Source organism: Bos indicus x Bos taurus, chromosome 13 (assembly GCF_003369695.1).
Source record: "Bos indicus x Bos taurus breed Angus x Brahman F1 hybrid chromosome 13, Bos_hybrid_MaternalHap_v2.0, whole genome shotgun sequence".
Classification (NCBI taxonomy): domain Eukaryota; kingdom Metazoa; phylum Chordata; class Mammalia; order Artiodactyla; family Bovidae; genus Bos; species Bos indicus x Bos taurus.
Window position 1 is genome coordinate 31,500,580 of NC_040088.1, and position 22,642 is coordinate 31,523,221.

At 38.5% G+C, this 22,642-nt stretch overlaps 1 protein-coding gene across 3 annotated transcripts in view; it reads right to left on the minus strand.

The window, feature by feature from the left end:
- C13H20orf194 (chromosome 13 C20orf194 homolog) overlaps positions 1-22,642 on the minus strand; it is a 173,251-nt gene that overhangs the window by 89,120 nt on the left and 61,489 nt on the right. For 2 of the 3 annotated variants that reach the window (XM_027559347.1, XM_027559346.1), the window contains exons 8-10: positions 16,039-16,137; positions 10,925-10,980; positions 4,828-4,963 (exon numbers count right to left, since the gene is read on the minus strand). In XM_027559347.1, the coding sequence (XP_027415148.1) occupies positions 4,828-4,963; positions 10,925-10,980; positions 16,039-16,137 (291 nt within the window). The remainder of the gene's footprint in view (positions 1-4,827; positions 4,964-10,924; positions 10,981-16,038; positions 16,138-22,642) is intronic. The other variant, XM_027559349.1, reaches the window with a different exon arrangement.

Genomic DNA, 22,642 nt, shown 5'->3' on the forward strand with positions numbered 1-22,642 from the left:
CCCAAAGATATCTTTTGTGTGTTAACTTCGGCTATTTTGTGAGGTTGCTGTTGGGTCAGCCCAGGATGCTAAAGAATTAACAATTTAGAAGGAAAAGAAGACAAAATGTGCTTAGGTTTTGACTGTCATTAATATTTAGTCCAGATCTTTCACAGTGAGGACCTTGGTTGACATGATATGTAGATGTGGAGGGGCAGCTACAAACTCAGGAAAGGAGGTGATACCCAGGCCCCTCTCTTCATCTGTATTTCATCTTTGTACACAGGCCTTCCAGGAGAGAAAATAAGTTCTCTAGATTTTTTAATTCTTATTTTTCTTCCCTGCTTAGTTGTTCATTTATACAGATGGAAATGGATGTCCTTTTCTCCTTTGAAAATCCAACATCTCATCAGGGTTCCTAGGATAGTAGGTTCAAAATGCAAAAATGCTACCACAAGAACTAAAGGAAAGGAAATTAGTACAGTATATTAAAAATAGCTAAATATAACACAAATATCCATTCCTTCTATTTCACTCCACTGTTTAAGTCACAAGAGAAAATAATGGCATTTTTCTGTAACCCAAGTTATAGACTTGAAATGAAGATTTAATTCTGACTAATCTAAATCATACCATAGTGAATATGATCAACATAGTCATGAATCTAAATGAAAAATCATGTACATAATTCTAATTGTTGGTTAATAGGCTTATTTCCAACATGTTCCTTGGATTTCCAAATTTTCCCTAACTAAAGGCTTTTTTTCAAGGTGCCATGTATTTCAAATATGCTTCCTTAGATGATGTCAGAAATTCATGTAAGCATATATTAACCTAAAATTTATTTAAATGCAACTGACAAGGGATTAATCTCCAAAATATACAAACAGCTCATACAGATCAATATCAAAAAAAACAAACAACTCAATGAAAAAATGGGCAGAAGATTTTAAATAATGAAAAAATTTCTTCAAAGAAGACATACAGATGGTCAAAGGCACGTGAAAAGATGCTAAACATGTTTAATTAGAGAAATGCAAATCAAAACTACAATGAGGTATCGCCTCACATTGATCAGAATGGCTATCATCAAAAGTCTACAAATAATAAATGCTGGAGAGGCTATGGAGAAAATGGAACCCTGCTACATCACTGGTTGGAATATAAACTGGTGCAGCCACTATGGAGAATAGTATCGAGGCTCCTCAAAAAACTACAAATAGAGCTACCACATGATCCTGTACTCCTGGGCACATATCCAGAGAAAATCCTAACTGGAAAAGATACATGCACCCCAGTGTTCACTGCAGGATTCTTTACAATAGCTAAGACATTGAAACAACATAAATGTCTATCAACAGATGATTAGATAAAGACGTGGTACATATATACATAATGGGCTATTACTCAGCCAAAAAAGGATGAAATAATGCCATCTGCAGCAACATGGATGGACCTAGAGGTTATAACAGTAAGTGAAGTAAGCCAGAGAAAGATAAATACCATATATTATCGCTTATATGTGGAACCAAAAAAAGAAAAAAATACAAATAAACTTACTTTGCAAACGGTAAGAGACCAACAGGCACAGAAAACAAATGCATGGTCACCAAAGGGGAAACGGGGATGGGAGGAGGAACAAATTAGGAGGTTGGGATGAACATATACCCATTACTATATATAGAATAGATAACAAGGACCTACTGTATAGCATAGCCAATATTACAAAATATAATAACCTATAAGGGAAGAGAATCTGAAGAATATATATATGTGTGTGTATGTATAACTGAATCACTGTGCTGTACAGCTGAAACTAACACTATTGTAAATTGACTATACTTCAAAAAATTTTTATTGATGTTTACACTAAAAAGGAAATTGGTACAATAGGATCTGCATGTATAATGTAAAACTGCTCAGATAATCTGAATGTGCAGATTTAATATCACCTATTTAATTTGTAAATTATTCACAAATAGCACAGAAATGGAAAAGTTAAGTATATCACCTTGGAACAGAGCTGAATGAAGATGAAAGTTCATAACTAGGGCCCCCACTGCCCCAGGACCAGCTCTCAAGTGAGTTCCTTAACTTCATTATGTTTTCATATTTGTATAATAAAGCACTCTGATTATTATTAAAAGTTGTGTAAATAATCTGCTAAATGTTTGTTTTAATAGACTATTTTTAGAGCAGTTTCAGGTTTAAAGAAAGACTGATCCAGGAGTATAAAGAATTCCCATATTACCTCCTCTCCTTCCCCCTGTCTCCACAATTTCCCCTATTATTTGTCTTATAATATTATATTTGTTTTAACTGATGAACTAATGTTGATAAATTATTATTTTTAAATATTTATTTTTATTTATCATCTGGCTGTTCTGGATCTTAGTTGTCGCACATGGGATCTTTAGTTGTGGCATGTGGAGTCCAGTTCCCTGACTAGGGAACTGGGCCCCCTGGATTGGTAGCATGGTGTGTCTCAGCCACTGGACCACCAGGGAAGTCCTGATAAATTATTATTAACTAGAGTCTACCGTTTATATTAGGGTTCATTCTTAGTACTGTACTTTCTATGGATTTTGACAAATGTATAATGACGTGCTCATCATTTTAGTATCATACAGAATAATTTCACTTTCCTAAAAATCCCCTGTGATCCATCCATTCTCCTTTCCTCCCAAACCCCAGGCAATGACTGATCTTTTACTATCTCCACTGGTATTTTTTTTTTTGGCTGTACCACATGGCCTGTGGGATCTTAGTTTCCTGTCCAGGTACTGAACCCGGGCCCTTGGCAGTGAGAGTGAACGTCCTAACCAATGGACCACCAGGGAATTTCCTTTACTGTACTGTCTCCATTGTTCTACCTTTTCCAGAATGTCACACAGTAGAAATCATACACTATGTAGCCTTTGCAGATTAGCTTAACATTTTAAAATATATATATTTATTTGTTTATTTGGCTGCATCAGGTCTTAGTTGCATCATTCAGGCTTTCTAGCAATGGTACACAAGCTCCAGAATGTGCAGGCTCAGTAGTTGTGGCACAGTACGTGGGATCTTAGTTCCCAGACCACGGATCAAACTGGCGTTCCCTGAATTGCAAGGCAGATTCTTAACCACTAGACCACCAGGCAAGTCCCTGGCTCTTCAGCTTAGCAGTATGCATTTTAGGTCCCTGCATGTCTTTTTGTGGGGCTTCCCTAATCTGGGTTCAATCCCTGGGTCGGGAAGATACCCTGGAGGAGGGCATGGCAATACCCTCTAGTACTGTTGTCTAGAGAATCCCATGGACAAAGGAGCCTGGCAGGCTGCAGTCCTTGGGGTCACACAGAGCAGGACACAAGTGAAGCGACTAAGCAGCAGCAGCAGCAACAGCATGTCTTTTTGTGGCTTGATAGCCCTTTTTAATCACTGGAACACAGTCTACTATATAGATTTACCACAGTTTTATTTATCCATTCACCTACTAAAGGACAACTTGGTTGCTTCCAAGTTTTGGCAATTATAAAAAGTGATGTTATAAATAAATTCCTTGTGTAGCTGCTTTTTGTGTGGACATAAATTTTCAACTCTCTTGGTAAATACTAAGGAGCATAACTGACGCTAAAACGATGTTTAGTTTTGTAAGAAACTGTCAAACTGTCTTCCAAAGTGGCTGCACTATTTTGCATTCTCACCAGTAATGAATGAGAGTTTCGGAAGCTCCATTCTCTCCAGCATTTGGTGGTGTCAGTGTTTCAGCCATTCTAAGGTGTATAATGGATGGCTAAATTATCACTCCAAACATTTTAGAGCACAATCCTCACTGACTCTTCTAGTAGTCTGTGAGATCCTCCAAGGCAAAGACCATAAATATTTTCCTCAACCTAGCATAGTGACTGGAACATAGTCAAAAAGGATTACTGAATTAATGAGTCAAAGCCCTTTGGCTTTGGAGTCATAAAGACCTAAAAACAGAAACTGGCTGTATCATCCATAACGTGAGTGTGACTGGGGCTGGTTTCTTTTTCTGTAACTTTTTGAGATAAAAATTCACTGTTTTAAAGTATACAAAAAAATGTACTGGTTTCATCATTGTATTCTTTCATCCTCCTTACTGTTCTAAGAGTCCTTCCTTTTTAAATCATTTCTTCATTTCACCCAAACTTCCTTTAGTCATTCTTTTTTATTAATACTTATTTTTATGTATTTATTTGGCTGCTCTGGATCTTAGTTGCAACATGTGGCCTGTGAACTCTCAGTTGCAGAATCCAAACTCAGAGTTGCAGCACGTGGGATCTAATTCCCCGACCAGGAATTGAACCCGAGCACTCTGCATTGGGAGCGTGGAGTCTTAGCCACTGGGCCACCAGGGAAGTCCCCCTTTAATCATTCTTTTAAGGTAGGTCTGCTGGTAACAAATTCTCTTAAGTTTTCTTTCATCTGGGCATGTCTTGATTACCTCATTACTAAACGGGATTTTCACTGGATATAGATTTCTAGGTGATAGTTCTCTCTCAGCACTTGAAATGTAACAGTCAAGACATAAACTTAGGCTTGGAATGACTATTTTCAAGTTAATTTAAAATTCTTATTCTACTATTGATACTAATTGGCTATCTTAAAGTTTGGCTTGTATTTTTTTATCCTTTTCCTTTCAAATATTTTAAAATTAAATATGCTTTCAAATCATACCTAGTACTTTTATATAAAAACAGTTTTTAATCACTTTTTACACCAAAACAACTTCAAGTTTAAGGTTAAATCAATTCACCAATTCGAAAAGTTCCATTTATCCAGCTCCCCTCCTCCCCAATTGATAATAAAACCAATTAAGCACCAGGAAGTCAAGTCACTCACCATGTGTCTGGCAAAGCTCCCACTGGGACCAGTGCTGCGTACTAGGTGCCCTTCAGAAGGGAAGTTAAAGTTGCCAGCATTGAGGTTTTCTCGTGTGGAGTGATTACCAAAGAGAACGAATGGCTGCCTATTAGGGCTAGAGTGGCAAATCAAAAACATGATTAGTGAAGAGATTCCTGGCCAAGGAAACTTCTAAATGAGGACATTCTTGGGCTTCTCTGAGTGGCATCCTGCAGTTTGAGCAAGGTGATCAGTACAGTCCACCTAACGCTCCCTGTTAGTTGAGAAGAGAAGACATAACTAAACCGAAGTCACATTTATATTTTCAACTTCTCTTGCTGCTTAAGGAGAAAGTTCTTTAAGTTTGCTATTCATGATGCAGAGACAGAGCAAAATCTCAATTTTATACAGCAGCATTTTGATAGAAATATACATTTTCAAGAATGATAGCAGTTGTGATACACTGAAGACAGACAACAGAGCTGTTAACCATTCCTGTATAGCTTTTAGGAGGGAATGAGGAAAGCCCAGCTGCAAACTTCCTCATACCTGCCCATTCCTGCAACCATCCCCCCTTTACCCTCTTTCCTCTTGGCTGCAATGCTTCCTTGTAGTTTCTGTGCTTTCTACTCTGCCCTCTACAATCCATTCTCCACATGGCAGAGAAGACAATCTTTTAAACACACAAAACCTTTACTTTTAGAAGGGCTGAAATTTTCACATGGCCAACAGGGACTTACATGGTCTGGCCTAGACAATTTCCTTAGCTCCATGAAAGGCCACTCTCTCCCAACTCCCCCTTTCAGGCAAACTCAAATTTATTTTCCTTCACACACATTTCTTTTATGTTTCTGATATTTTCATCTCAGGACCACTGCTTTTCTCCCTTAATATTCTTACTTATCATTCACATCTACCCCCAGAGGTCAGCTCTGGGGTATGGTCTTCACAGTAACCATGTTCTTTTCTCCTTCAAGGAATCAGAGTTTTGCAATTACATATTTTTTTTGTGAGGATGCTTGATTAATGCCTTATTTCTCCACCATGCTATACACTCTATGAGGGAAGAGACTGTGTCTGGTTTATTTTTTAATCATGTATCTGTTGTTTAGTATGTCATGCCTTCTCAACAAATAGTCAATGACTATAGGGTATTTTAAAAAGATATTTTCTGCTACAGATTGAATGTTGTGTCCGTCCAAAATTCAACTTGCTAAAATCCAAACCACCGAAGTGATGGTATTAGGAGAGAGAGATTTGGGCCTTCATTGAGCCTTCATGAACAGGATTATAAAACAGACTTATAAAAAGCGGTTCCAGAGAGAGTCCCTTGCCCCTCCTGCCACATGAAGTTATAGTGAAATGACAGCCATCTATGAAAAAGTAGGCCCTCACCAGACACCAAATCTACCAGTGCCATGATCTTGGACTTCCCAGTCTCCAGAACTGTAATGGAGAAATAAATGTTGTTTATAAGCTACCCAGTCTATGATATTTTTGTCACAGCAGCTAAAACAGACTAAGCCAGCTTTCTTTATCACATATCCTTTCCTGAAAGTGTCCTTATGAAAGCGGCAAAGTAAAGGGACAAAGCAGGTGATTAAATAGTTAATCCCACTAGGAGACTGTAAGTAGAAAGAACATGGTAGACCCCTGTAAGTTTATGATTATTCAAGAAAGTAGGTTTGCTACTTTTGTGGTTACCACAAAACCATGCAACAGGAGCACAAAACACGCCCCAAAACATTAAAACAATGGTGACATGAGACCCACATCTTGCCCAGTGAGCTCAGTAAGCTAGGACATGCTCTCTGCACCCAACAAAAAAACAATAATTTGTGGACCTAGTTTGACCATGTAGGCACAAGAAAACTCTCCTGCTCAATCTAGAGGAGTAGCTGATGATGGAAGCATGACTTCTACTCCAGAAAGACAAAGATTTCCCCCTCCCCACTTTCTATGATTATAAAATTGTAGCCCAGAAGGTTCTTGGAGATGTAGTGTCTGTCAACTGCCCCCTTGTAAGCCTCAAAAGCATCCTATTCTAATAAATCACTTCTTACCTATTACTTTGCCTCTTGCTGAATTCTCTTCTGTGCTGAGACATAAAGGACTACGGTACTACAGCTCTCTGGAGCCCCCAAAATGACACGTTTCACTTAAGAGTATGTCATGCGGAAAATCCTTTGCATTTCTTTTCACTGTTCTTAAGCATCAAACTGTGGTTTTTGAAAGTAAACATGACTCTGATTCTATTCTGATGCTTAATTTAAGCTAAGTGACACACTGAGCAGAAAAAGATGACTCTGAATCCTAGTCAGGTAGTTTGTCTCCTTATCAGATTGGACTGGAATTAGGGAAGAAAAGAAAGGAAAGATCTACTCTCATTTATAAGCCTCTTATCCTTCTCCATCAGAGGCCAGACAGACTATAAACCACCATCACAGAAAACTATACAATCTAATCACATGGACCACAGCCTTGTCTAACTCAATGAAACTATGAGCCATGCTGTGTATGGCCACCCAAGACGGACAGGTCATGGTGGAGACTTCTGACAAAACGTGGTCCACTGGAGAAGGGAATGTCAAACCATTTCAGTATTATGCCTTGAGAACCCCATGAACAGTATGAAAAGGCAAAAAGATGGGCACTGAAAGATGAACTCCCCAGGTTGGAGGGTGCCAAATATGCTACTGGAGATCAGTGGAGAAATAACTCCAGAAAGATTGAAGAGACAGGGCCAAAGCAAAAACAATACCCAGTTTGTGGATGTGACTGGTGATGGAAGTAAAGTCTGATGCTGTAAAGAGCAATACTGCATAGGAACCTGGAATGTTAGGTCCATGAATCAAGGCAAATTGGAAGTGGTCATACAGGAGATGACAAGAGTCAACATCGACATTTTAAGAATCAGCAAACTAAAATGGACTGGAATGAGTGAATTTAACTCAGGTGACCATTATATCTACTACTATCAGCAAGAATTCCTTAGAAGATATGGAGTAGCCATCACAGTCAATGAAAGAGTCCGAAATGCAGTACTTGGATGCAGTCTCAAAAACGACAGAATGATCCCTGTTCTTTTCCAAGGCAAGCCATTCAGTATCACGGTAATACAAGTCTATGCCCCGACCAACAGTGCTGAAGAAGCTGAAGATGAATGGTTCTATGAAGACCTATAAGACCTTCTAGAACTAACATCCAAAGATGTCCTCTTCATTATAGGGGGCTGGAATGCAAAGTAGAAAGTCAAGAAATACCTGGAGTAACCGGCAAATTTGGCCTTGGAGTACAGAATGAATCAGGGCAAAGGCTAATAGAGAACACACTGGTCATAACAAACACCCTCTTCCAACAACGTAAGAGAAGACTCTAACACATGGACATTACCAGATTGTCAATACCGAAATCAGATTGATTATATTCTTTGCAGCCAAAGGTGGAGAAGCTCTATACAGCCAGCAAAAACAAGACTGGGAGCTGACTGTAGCTCAGATCATGAACTCCTTATTGCCAAATTCAGACTTAAATTGAAGAAAGTAGGGAAAACCACCAGACCATTCAGGTATGACCTAAATCAAATCCCTTATGGCTGTACAGTGGAAGTGACAAATAGATTCAAGGGATTAGATCTGATAGATAAGAGTGCCTGAAGAACTATGGATGGAGGTTCATGACACTGTACAGGAGACAGGGATCAAGATCATCCTCAAGAAAAAGAAATGCAAAAAGGCAAAATGGTTGCCTGAGGAGGCCTTACAAATAGCTGAGAAAAGAAGAGAAGTGAAAGGCAAAGGAGAAAAGGAAAGATATACACATTTGAATGCAGAGTTCCAAAGAATATCAAGGAGAGATAAGAAAGCCTTCCTCAGTGATCAATGCAAAGGAATAGAGGAAAACAATAGAATGGGAAAGACTAGAGATCTCTTCAAGAAAATTAGAGATACCAGGGGAACTGTTCATGCAAAGATGGGCACAATAAGGACAGAAATGGTATGGACCTAACAGAAGCAGAAGATATTAAGAAGAGGTGGCAAGAATACACAGAAGAACTATAAAAAAAAGATCTTCATGACCCAGATAACCACGATGGTGTGATCACTCACCTAGAGCCAGACATTCTGGAATGCAAAGTCGAGTGGGCCTTAGGAAGCATCACTACGAACAAAGATAGTGGAAGTGATGAAATTCCAGTTGAGCTATTTTAAATCCTAACAGATGATGCTGTGAAAGTGCTGCACTCAATATGCCAGCAAATTTGGAAAACTCAGCAGTGGCCACAGGACTGGAAAAGTTTTCAGTTTTCATTCCAGTCCCAAAGAAAGGCAATGCCAAAGAATGCTCAAAGTACAGCACAATTGCACTCATCTCACACGCTAGTGAAGTAATGCTCAAAATTCTCCAAGCCAGGCTTCAGCAATACATGAACCGTGAACTTCCAGATGTTCAAGTTGGTTTTAGAAAAGGCAGAGGAACCAGAGATCAAATTGCCAACATCCATTGGATCATCGAAAAAGCAAGAGAGTTCCAGAAAAACATCTATTTCTGCTTTATTGACTATGCCAAAGCCTTTCACTGTGTGGATCACAACAAACTATAGAAAATTCTGAAAGAGATGGGAATACCAGACCACCTGACCTGCCTCCTGAGAAATCTGTATGCAGGTCAAGAAGCAACAGTTAGAACTGGACATGGAACAACAGACTGGTGCCAAATTGGGAAAGGAGTACGTCAAGGCTGTGTATTGTCACCCTGCTTATTTAACTTATATGCAGAGTACATCATGAGAAACGCTGGGCTGGATGAAGCAGAAGGTAGAATCAAGATTGCCAGGAGAAATATCAATAACTTCAGATGTGCAGATGACACCACCCTTATGGCAGAAAGCGAAGAACTACTAAAGGACCTCCTGATGAAAGTGAAAGAGAGTGAAAAAGTTGGCTTAAAACTCAACATTCAGAAAACTAAGATCATGGCATCTGGTCCCATCACTTCATGACAAATAGATGCAGAAACAAGTGTCAGACTTTTGTGGGGGGCTCCAAAATCACTTCAGATGGTGACTGCAGCCATGAAATTACAAGACACTTGCTCCTTGGAAGAAAAGTTATGACCAACCTAGACAGCTTATTAAAAAGTAGAGATATTACTTTGCCAACAAAGGTTCATCTAGTCAAAGCTATGGTTTTTCCAGTAGTCATGTATGGATGTGAGAGTTGGACTATAAAGAGAGTGAGTGCCGAAGAACTGATGCTTTTGAACTGTGGTGTTGGAGAAGACTCTTGAGAGTCCCTTGGATAGCAAGGAGATCCAACCAGTCCATCCTAAAGGAAATCAACCTTGAATATTCATTGGAAGGACTGATGCTGAAACTCCTATACTTTGGCCACCTGATACGAAGAACTGACTCAATGGAAAAGACCCTGATGATGGAAAAGATTGAAGGCAGGAGGAGAAGGGGATGACAGAGGATGAGACGGTTGGATGGCATCACCACATCAATGGACATAAGTCTGTGTAAACTCCAGGAGTTGGTGATGGACAGGGAGGTCTGGCGTGCTGCAGTCCATGGGGTCGCAAAGAGTTGGATGCAACTGAGTGACTGAACTGAACTGAACTCTCATTTATTGATCAGAGGAACTATCCCCAGCTTGGCCCTCCTGATTATCATGGGTGCTGAGGCAACACTACAAGAAAACAAGCACAGCAGCCCTCATGCTCCCATGTCTTCCTGGGGCTGGACCTTTATGCTGGATCCCGTTTACTCCCTAAAAGCCACAGTTGATGCCTGCCAAGCCCTTAGACACCCTGCTTCCTCTAGTTTTGCTAGGCTAGGGATGGAATAAAAAAAATTCCTTTCTTTAGATTTTAGCAAGTTACAATGTTTTAAAAACCAGTTTAATATAAAACTCTTTAATACATAAATACAGAAGGAGTGAAAGGATTTTATAGAGTATGGATTTCTTACTCTGTAAGAAAATCAACTCATACTTTCTTGATCCAGCTTCTAGACTAAGATTCTACCCCCATTTCCACTCCCTTATCAACCCCATTTTCTCTATTACCATTCACCTTTCTTTCCCAAGAATCTTACCTATTTTCAGTTATATGACTGGAGATCATTCCATGACTAAAGTAACTTCTGAATGGCTAAAAAAGAAGCCAACATTATATATATTAAGATCACAATTTTATAAAACAATCACAAACCCCTGATATATGCATGCAGGTATATAAATAAAGTGTGTCAAAGAGACAGAGAATGAGAAAAAGAGGGAGAGATATGTTTGCAGGTTTTTACAAGAACACAAGAGGACAACACGAATTTTGGGGATAGCAAACAAAAATTAGCAAAGGAAAAAGGCAAATGGCTGCAAAAGAAAAAGAAAGGAAATGGAAGGTGAAGGAAAGACATTCTTGTCAAATTTTTAGTTTTTAACTACTGAAAGGAAGTTGGAAGAACCACCATCAGTGTTCTAAGTTACTAACCATAAAGGAGTATTTTTCTTCTATTAAAATTTTTCTACATTTTCAATAATTAGAAGTATGTTACTTCTATAAATTACAATATTTATTAATTCTAATAATACTAATTTAACATCAGCAATGAGGAAGAATCCAAGGGATAGAAGTACTGACAGAAGTTTCTCAGGAAACCACAGAAGTATGTCTCAGCTTTGACGTGCATAGTGCTAAACATTAATCAAACATTAATATGCAGGATCTATGTCAAGAGTTCAAAACTTCAAAAGGCAATTTGAATCTCCTTAAATAATACTGACTGTTTCCCCTTCAATTTAAATACGCAATATATGCTTATTTTAGAACACAATAAAAACACCTACAATCTCTAAGAACTGTTAACATTCTGGTACATTTTCTTCAAGTCTTTTTTTTATGGTATAGTCATAGAATATATACAGATTGTACCAAAGTTTATTAAAAGTCCTTTATTCTTGGAAATTTATATTGCTACTAACTTTCTTATATCATGAATAATACTACAATGAATTTATCATAAATTTTATCTACATTTCTGATTATGTCCTTAAGGCAAATGAAATTATAGGGTAAAAAGGCAGAACTATATTGCTAAATTGGTTTCAAAAAAGTTTGATCAATGTACACTTCCACTTACAATATCTGAGTGTGCCTATCTCAAGGTAAGCACTGTCCATTAAATGTCCTTTTAAAAATATGGTGACAAATGAAAAATGGTACCTCATTGTTGATTTATTTTACTTTGATTTTTAATGAAGCAGAATATTTCAGATATGTTCAGTGGCCATTTGGACTTCCCTTTGGTCATTAACTGCTTATTTACATCCTCTGTATGTTTATTAGTTGGAGTTTGTCTTACTGATTTGTAAAAACTCTTTAAAAGTAATCAGTTAAAGTTTATTGAGGATTTACCATGTGAACTATGGTAAGTATTTAAATATATTATCTCAAATACAGTTGATCCTTGAACAACATAGGTTTGAACGGGACAGTTCCGCTTATATGTGGATCTTTTAAAATAGTAAATACCACAATAATATATGATCTACAATTGGTTGAATCTGTGAATGTGGAACTGCAGATGCCAAGGAAACACAGATATGGAATGATTGAGTATAGGAGGAGTTGTGTACACAAAAGGCTGACTGTAAGTTACATGCAGAATGTTGACTGTACACAAAAGGCTGTACACAAAAGGCTGTTGTGTACACAAAAGGCTGACAATAAGTTACATGCAGAATGCTGACTGTTACATGCAGAATGTGGAGGGTCTGGGTCCCTAAAACCAGTGCTGTTCAATGGTCAACTGTAATCCTATGTGGTTCAGTCTATCATGATACCCTCTCCACAGATGAGCTGGCTAATTTACACGTGTCCCAGGTCACAGAGCTAGTGAGCAACATAGTCAGGATTCTAACTGGATTTGGGGACAAGAGATAAAATTAGATTCATATCTCACATCATATACACAAGAAGATTTCAAGTAAATTAGGGATCTAAATTTAAAAAATTAAACCATATAAGTACTAAATGAGTAAACTCCTCTTTAACCTTAATAAGCCTTTTTGTATATACGATTTAAAATCCATAGGCAATATAAGAAAATATTAATAAATTTATATAAAAAGTTTGCATGGCAAGAAACCACAATAAACAAAGCAACTGATAAAAAGGAAGAAATATTTTGAATATATATCATAGACAAAAAGTTAATAGCCTAAATATATATAAAGAACTCAAAAAAACAATGGACAAAAGACCTAAAACCTGTACTCTATAGCTCCAGTTAATAATACTGTGCCAATATTAAAATGGGAAAAAGACATGAAAATAAAATATAAAATGGCCTTCAAACATATGAAAAAGTGTTCAAGCTTAGTAATAATTAGAAAAACACAAACTAAAATAATTCCAAGATATCAGTTCTCATCTATGAGACTGTCGAAACTTAAAAAGTATGACAACACATTCTACTGGGGAAGCTATGGCGAAACAGGCACTCTCATATGTTGCTAGTGGGAATGCAAATCGGTACAATCTTTCTGAAGGGAAATTTGGCAATAGCTAACACAACTACAAATGCACTTACCTTGTGACCCAGCAATCCCATTACTAGGTATACAAACCTCCAACAATATGAAAATACATAAGCACAGAGTTATTTACTATGGCACTGTTTGCAATGGCATAATATTGAAAATAACCTAAATACACATACCTAAGAGAGTGGCTGAGTAAATTAAGATAAATCCACACAATGGAGTACAGCTGAACACATGGGTTAATCTGTGTATAACTTACAGTTAGCCCTCTGCATTCGGAGCTTCTCCACATCCAATCATGAATTCAACCAATCGTGAATTGCAGTACTGTAGTATTTACTACTGAAAAATATCCATGTATCAGTGGACCCAGGTAGTTCAAGTCTGCATTGTTCAAGGGTCAACTGTACTATGAATTATAACAAAGAATGAGGAAGCTCTCAATGAACTGACCTAGAGAGAGTTCTAGGATACACTGAGCATAGTGTTAAAAGAGCAAAGTAGAAATGACTACATATAGTATGCTACTCTTCAATGAAAGAAAGAAGAGTTTATAAGAAAACAGCAATGTATCTGATCATTTGTGCAAAAGAGACAGAAAAGAGTTTATCAGAGATTTGTTACCTATTAGTAACAGAATGGGTGAAAGAGAATGGGAAGAAAGTGGGAATGAGAACAAGGTACCAAGAAACCAGGAGTGACACTTGCCTGAGCAAATCTTTGTGAATATTTTTCACTCTTAGAATCAGTAATGAGAGAAGAAAAAAAAAAAGAATTAAAAAAACAAAAAGGAAATGGGCATCAGTAAGAGGTGGGCCAACTTCAAGTGGCCTAATATAGAGGTAACTGGAGTCTCTGAAGGGAAAGAGGACAGAAAAAACAATAGCCAAAAACTTCCCAAACTTGATACAATTATAAATCCACAGATCCAAAAAGTTCAACAAAACCCAAGCATAAGAAGTATGATCAAAATTACAGTCAGACAGGACCTTCCTGGTGGTCCAGTGGTTAAGAATGCCAACACAGGGGACACAGATTCGATCCCTGGTCCAGGAAGATTCCACATGCTGCAAGGAAACTAAGCCCGTGTGCCACAACTACTGAAGCCTGCACATCTGAAAGCCCACACACCACAACTACTGAGCCCACAACCTGCAGCTACTGAAGCCCAATGCCTTGAGCCTGTGCCCTGAAACAAGAGAAACCGCTGCAATGAGAAGTCTGTACGCCACAACTGGAGAGTAGCTCCGGCTTATAGCAACTAGAGAAAGCAATGAAGTCTTCCCTGCAATGAAGACACAGGGCAGCCAAAAATAAAAATAAATGATTTAAAAAAATGAACAGTTAAAAAATTACAGTTAGACATATGGTAATCAAATTACTCAAAACCAGTAATGAAAGAGAAAATCTTCAAAGCTACCAGAGGGGAAAAAAGACTAGTTATATGCAGGAGAACAAAGAAAAAGATAAAAGACATCATTAGAAACAACGCAAGTGAGAAAAGAGTGAAACAACATCTTTCAAGTACTGAAAGGAAAAAACTGTCAACCTAGGATTCCATACACCACAAAAATACTTTTAAAAATGAAAGTGAAAAATATATTTTCAGACATACAAAAGCTGGAAGAATTTTCTTCTGAATCATCAGAAGATTCACACTATAAAAAATGTTAAGGGATATCCTTCAGGGAGAAGGGAATTATATCATATGAACATCTGTGTCTAACACAAAGAAATGAACAGCACCAGAAATTTCAACTGCATGGGCAGATATGTAAGATTTTTAAATTACTTAAAATCTTTAAAAAGTATTTTTAAAGATAAAAAGATAATTGACTAAACAAGAATAATACCAATATACTGTGGGGTTTATAGCATAAGGTAAAAAAGGTAAAAGTAAAGTGCATGGCAACAAAGATCAGCTCCAGTTCTAAAGATCAGGAGTAGGGCTTATACTGGGTCACAGTGAAACACAGGAGACTGAAGACTGGCAGTCCAAACCCAAAGTAAGCTCAAATGCAAGCTCAAGATCTCTTTGATTCTGCCTGTTGACTAGTTTTGGGAACAGTTCTGTACCTTAGTTCTTGATTTACATACCTCAGTTTACTCATGGAATGGTTCCTAGCCTGAACCTAGCAACTTCACGTTGTTTGCTTAGAAAGAAAGCTTGTCATCACCTAGAGGTTCAACTGACAAAGGTGTGCTATTCATATGTGAAGAATTATTCCTAGGCTTATTAACTGGTGCCCAGCAGAATTCCTGACTGACAAGGACACCACCTCTAAGAAATGAGTATCTTTATTATAAAGAAACTGGCACAGAAAAACCAAAAAGAATATATAAGAACATATATATATTCTTATATATATATTATATATTCATATATATACATTCTTATATATATATATAGGGGGTGGCACAGAAACTAAAAATTTCTTTACATCATGCAACAAAGTTTAAGAATATATATATTCTTAATATATATATTAAGTTTAAGAATATAGGGGGTGGCACAGAAACTAAAAATTTCTTTACATCATGCAACAAAGTTTAAGGAAATGATAACCAAATTAGGATTGGTAGTGTTGTAGTCTGAAAAATTTTTTAATAAAAATTAAAAAAATTAGCCAATTTTTTCTTTCTTTTTGACCCTTCCTTTACATACCTCACCAGCCTGAGATTCGGACAATTCTAGCAAGAAGGGAATTTCTGTGTCAAAATTAGCGAAGAAGCTAGTCCACTGATATTCAAAAGCCACCAAATCCTAGAAAGAAAATGAAAAAGATAATGCGTTTGGTCATTTAAGGAGATACTTTAGAAAACCAGACTCATGAAACCACATCTGATCTCAAAATACCAGACTATTTAAATACATTGTTTAAAAGGTAGTAGCCAACTATTGATACCTGTTATCACATGGATGGACCTTAAAAACATTATGCCCAGTGAAAGACACCAGATATGAGAGACTACAATATATGAAACACTCAGAAAAGACAAATCTAGAGAGACAGCAAGTAGACTAGTGGTTTGCTTAGGGCTGGGAGTGGGAATGGAAACTGACTACATGTCAGCATGTACCGAATCTCAAGGCCTTGTGCCTGACACAGTGAGGCCTGTCAATACTAAAACGCAGAGTTTGGAACAGACAAAGGTTTATTACAGATTGATACAAGGAGATGGGTGGCTCATGCTCTAAGAACCCCAAAGTTACTGAAAGCTTTCAGCAAGCTCCTTTAAAAGCAAAAGGTGAGGGATGGGCGCAGTTAGTTGTTGCAGACTTCTCAGTGTCAGATCCTTTGTTCTTGAGGTGAGGTCATACATAGTCAGCTAATGATGTTCCTGTAAATCTCTACCAGATTTTAATGTTAAGTCTCTGTCCTGACAAGAAAGGGCAAAGCCCTAAGGTACAACTTTCACCCTCCAAGGTCCCAGTCCTGGATAAAAGAAGACAGATCTCAGTCGGCACCTCTTTCAGGGCCTGGTTCTCACATCCTGCCCAGCTATCATCCCTGAGGGAGCCAGGCCCCCAACCTAACTGGCCCTCCGTCTCCTCAGGTCGCTCAAATAAGGGAGACCAGATCTCACAGACTGTGACGAGACAGACATCCACTGTTGGTAGGATGGACAGACAGGGAAGGGGGAAGAGATTCACTACTCCTCAAGGCCTGGGCCACAGCTAGTGGAAGACCTTAGTGAGGGCTCTGGAGCCCTCTAGAATGGGTGAGCTGGAAGGCCTCCAGAAGGCCTGAATCTGCTTCTTAACTCACTCTCCACCTGGTGACTACCACACCACTGACCATTGACTGAATCACTTCCCTAAGGGTCACTCGACAGCTGATTGCTGAGGGGTTGGGGGGAGGAACAGGGCAGCACTGAGGCACCAACCAAATGGCTGAGCAAGACCATTTGCCTAGTTACAGGGTGTGGAGTAAAGAGGCACAGCAATGGCTGCCTGTTAAGGGGTGTGCTCAACCCGCTCTGTTGCAAGCACAGAGGAACTCTCTGGGTTGATGACAAGTTGTAAAATTCAAAGTGTGGTGATAATTGCATCGTTCTGTAAACTTACTAAAAATCATCGAATTGTATACTTAAAATGGGTAAATTTTATGGCATATAAATTATATTTCAGTAAAGCTTTTTTTTAAAAAAAGGACAGTAATTTCCTTTAAAAGCTATTTTTAAAAAGGACAATCGGCAGTCCTTGTTGAGAGGGAGTTATTTATGAGGCAATGTAAAGCTATTTATGAGACACTGTACCTAGTAAGTACCAAAAGGGTTACAACAGTGAAGTCTGTTCAAGGACAAATTAGTTGACTTTAGTTAGAAGTTAAGTGGGGTCAGAAGTGACCCTGATCCCCTTTCTCCCTCATCCCCTCCTCCTAGGGGGAATGCAAATATGTACCTTACCTGCTGATTCTCCTCCAAATACAGCCTGCCTCCTTCCCCCATCCCAGTTGGTTTTAAGCATCCTCTCTGAATTCATTCCTGTAACCAACCACTACACATTGCTTTTTTGGCTTTTCTTTAAGGCATCATCAGCTAATCCAAAATATCAGCTATGACTTGCTTGATCTTTGGCCTTATTTTGAAGTGACATCTTTGGCCCTATTTTGAAGTCACTGTTAATTTGTACTCAAATTGGATAGGAGTTTTCTTATTTTTAATAAACCAACCCTGCCCTTATATTTCTTTTGGTTGTGCACTTTCTTCACTGCTGCTCACAGTGATTCTCTAGTTGCAGCAAGTGGAGGCTACATTGCGGTGAATGCTGAGGAGCACAGGCTCTAGGCGCAGAGGCTTCAGCAGTTGCAACACATAGCCTCAGTAGTTGTGGCACATGGGCTTAGTTGGTCCTCAGCATGTGGAATCCTCCTGGACCAGGGATCAAACCTGTCTCCCCTGCATTGGCAGGTAGAATCTTATTCACTGTATCACCAGGGAAGTCCCTGGAGAGTAGTTTTCACTGGCCGTCTCACACTGTGTAAGTGTACATGACAAGCACTCACCTTGCTTACAGCAGGCATTCTGTTTGCTGCACTAAAACTGACTGTCTGGATCTATGCTCTTTCCTAGTCATCTCTTTAAGGATACACAAGTACTCAGATCTATGAACTGTGTTAACCATGCAACGACTATACACCTGGCCTCAGGCCTAAGGCACAATTAACCTCTGCAGAGAATACTTAGTGTAAACAATATTCTCAAGTGTCTTCACTATTTTGATGCCTAGATGATCTATATTTTATTTATAATATATATATAACATTACATGTAATAAATATTATTTATACTTATTATTTATATTTATCAATATTTATATTATTTATATTTACTATTATTATAGTCAGCAAAAACAAGACCGGGAGCTGACTGTGGCTCAGATCATGAACTCCTTATTGCCAAATTCAGACTTAAATTGAAGAAAGTAGGGAAAACCACTAGACCATTCAGGTATGACCTAAATCAAATCCCTTACCATTATACAGTGGAAGTGAGAAATAGATTTAAGGAACTAGATCTGATAGAGTGCCTGATGAACTATGGACAGAGGTTCGTGACATTGTACAGGAGACAGGGATCAAGACCATCCCCAAGAAAAACAAACACAAAAAAAGCAAAATGGCTGTCTGAAGAAGCCTTACAAATAGCTGTAAGAAGAGAAGAGAAGCCAAAAGCAAAGGAGAAAAGGAAAGATATACACATTTGAATGCAGAGTTCCAAAGAATATCAAGGAGAGATAAGAAAGCCTTCCTCAGTGATCAGTGCAAAGAAATAGAGGAAAACAATAGAATGGGAAAGACTAGAGATCTCTTCAAGAAAATCAGATACCAAGAAAACATTTCATGCAAAGACAGGCTCAATAAGGGACAGAAATGGTATGGACCTCACAGAAGAAGAAGATGTTAAAAAGAGGTGGCAAGAATACACAGAAGAACTATAAAAAAAAAGATCTTCACGTCCCAGATAATCACAATGGTGTGATCACTCAACTAGAGCCAGACATTCTGGAATGTGAAGTCAAGTTGGCCTTAGGAAGCATCACTACGAACAAAGCTAATGGAGGTGACGGAATTCCAGTTGAGCTATTTCAAATCCTAACAGATAATGCTGTGAAAGTGCTGCACTCAATATGCCAGCAAATTTGGAAAACTCAGCAGTAGCCACAGGACTGGAAAAGTTTTCAGTTTTCATTCCAGTCCCAAAGAAAGGCAATGCCAAAGAATGCTCAAAGTACAGCACAATTGCACTCATCTCACACGCTAGTGAAGTAATGCTCAAAATTCTCCAAGCCAGGCTTCAGCAATACATGAACCGTGAACTTCCAGATGTTCAAGCTGGTTTTAGAAAAGGCAGAGGAACCAGAGATCAAATTGCCAACATCCATTGGGTCATCTAAAAAGCAAGAGAGTTCCAGAAAAACATCTATTTCTGCCTTATTGACTATGCCAAAGCCTTTGATTGTGTGGATCAGAACAAACTGGAAAATTCTGAAAGAGATGGGAATACCAGACCACTTGACCTGCCTCCTGAGAAATCTGTATGCAGGTCAAGAAGCAACAGTTAGAACTGGACATGGAACAACAGACTGGTGCCAAACTGGGAAAGGAGTACGTCAAGCCTGTATATTGTCACCCTGCTTATTTAACTTATATGCAGAGTACATCATGAGAAATGCTGGACTGGATGAAGCAGAAGCTGGAATCAAGACTGCCAGGAGAAATATCAATAACCTCAGATATGCAGATGACACCACCCTTATGACAGAAAGCAAAGTACTACTAAAGGACCTCCTGATGAAAGTGAAAGAGAGTGAAAAAGTTGGCTTAAAACTCAACATTCAGAAAACTAAGATCATGGCATCTGGTCCCATCACTTCATGACAAATAGATGCAGAAACAGTGTCAGACCTTTTTGGGGGGGCTCCAAAATCACTTCAGATGGTGATCACAGCCATGAAATTACAAGACACTTGCTCCTTAGAAGAAAAGTTATGACCAACCTAGACAGCTTATTAAAAAGTAGAGATATTACTTTGCCAACAAAGGTTCATCTAGTCAAAGCTATGGTTTTTCCAGTAGTCATGTATGGATGTGAGAGTTGGACTATAAAGAAAGCTGAGCACCAAAGAACTGATGCTTTTGAACTGTGGTGTTGGAGAAGACTCTTGAGAGTCCCTTGGACAGCGAGGGGATCCAACCAGTCCATCCTAAAGGAAATCAACCTTGAATATTCATTGGAAGGACTGATGCTGAAACTCCTATACTTTGGCCACCTGATACAAAGAACTGACTCAATGGAAAAGACCCTGATGCTGGGAAAGATTGAAGGCGGGAGGAGAAGGGGATGACAGAGGATGAGATGGTTGGATGGCATCACCGACTGAATGGACACGAGTTTGGGTGAACTCCAGGAGTTGGTGATGGACAGGGAGGTCTGGCGTGCTACAGTCCATGGGGTCGCAAAGAGTTGGACTCGACTGAACTGATAAATATTATATACATATATCAATATATGTCTAAAATTATTTTCAGTAATATGTAGGAGACAGTGCTGATATTTCTGAATATGTTTTATATATAATGTAGGATAAAAAATCAGATATATATATACACACACACACACACATTTAGGGAGAGACGAGGTTGGGGACAGGAAGAGAGAGAAGAAAATTTCCTAGTGCTGTCCACTGAAGAGACCTAGAAACAATGAAGTAATTTTCCCTCTAAAAATCAATCCTGAAACTGATAAAACCTCTAGAATCAATTACTAACATCAGGAGATTCAAGACAGGAAAACTGTTAAACTACATCATGGAAATGCAATCAATAAAATCCCATAAGGGCAAATATAAGACAAATGATCTGGTTTTTTCAACTGACAGTTAGCAAGGGATGGGTGGGAATAAAGAGAAGGAGGGGGAACCTAAACATTAGAAGAAACCTGCAACACACAGAAGCAGGCAAAGCTAAACTATGTGTTTACAGAAGCACATCTAGATGATACACTGCAAAGAAAAGGAAATGATTACCACAGAATTCATGACAGTGTTATTCTTCAGAGAGGAAGGTGACAGATTCGGCAGAAAGCACTCAGATTGCCTCTGGAGTAGCCAGCAAGGTTCTATTGCTTTGCCGTATGATAATTATTAGGTTATACATTAATTTTCTGCTGCTTTCTGAATCTGTGCTACTTTAATAAAAAGTCTTTAAAAACAAAACTCAGAAAAAAATAGAATAAAATCATTAATGTTTTTTAAGATATTCTCTCCTAATTTTACATAGGTAGTTTACAGAGTAAACAAATATATACTAGTAACTGGTAGTCTACAACTGATTAGGTCAGGCTGCCTTGCCATACTACCTCTGCCCTTTGTTCCAGTAAAACAGACCTTCGGAGTTTCAGATCTTGACCCATTGCTATTAGGTTCAATCAGTGGCCCTGATTCTAGGACAGTCTTCCCACTTTGGCACTGGTTTTACCCCACATGGACTGTGAACAGAACTGCACTCTCCACTCGTCCAACTACCACACTAATCACAAATCTTCAATGTCTGTCCAACTCTTCTTCTCAGATCCAGTCCCCATTTCCAGCTAGCTGCCACCACATCTTGGAACTGAAAGTACAATTAGATTCAGAAAGACTTGTGCCAGAACCTTTGCTTTGCCTCTTACTGGCTGTGTGACCTTGGGTAAGGAAACTAACCTTTCTGAGACACAAATGCCTTATGTGTGTAATGGAAGGATTATTATATTTACCTTACAGATACATTACAGGAATTACATGAAATAACCTATAGAAAGTGCTTATTACCAGGTCTTACATACTAGATCCCTGCAATACTTGTCAATTTCTCTGCCTCTACTATCAGCTTAGCTGGAGTTGGCTAAGAATGTCTGAGCCTCTCCCTAGATTTCCTGACATTTCTCTGCTCTGTCTCTCAGACACCCATAATGTGTATCACTGGCCTCAGGAAAGTCACATCTGAGGCTGTGCACCCCAGTGTGGGTCTGTACCTCATCTGCTCAGCTCTGTCCAATCCCTTGGTCTATGCCAGAATGCTTTACTTTGTGAAGCTTAGGAAAACAAAAAAGAACCAATACAGCTATAGTACAGAATACACTTTGTTCTGTTTTACAATTCTATTTAGAAACAAACTCAGAGGTATGCTTCTATTTTAATAGCCTGTATGGTGATACTCACCTTGGTGTGGATCTATGGTAAGAAAGTGAAGTTATATAGTTTGGTAGCAGTCATTCTCTGGTTA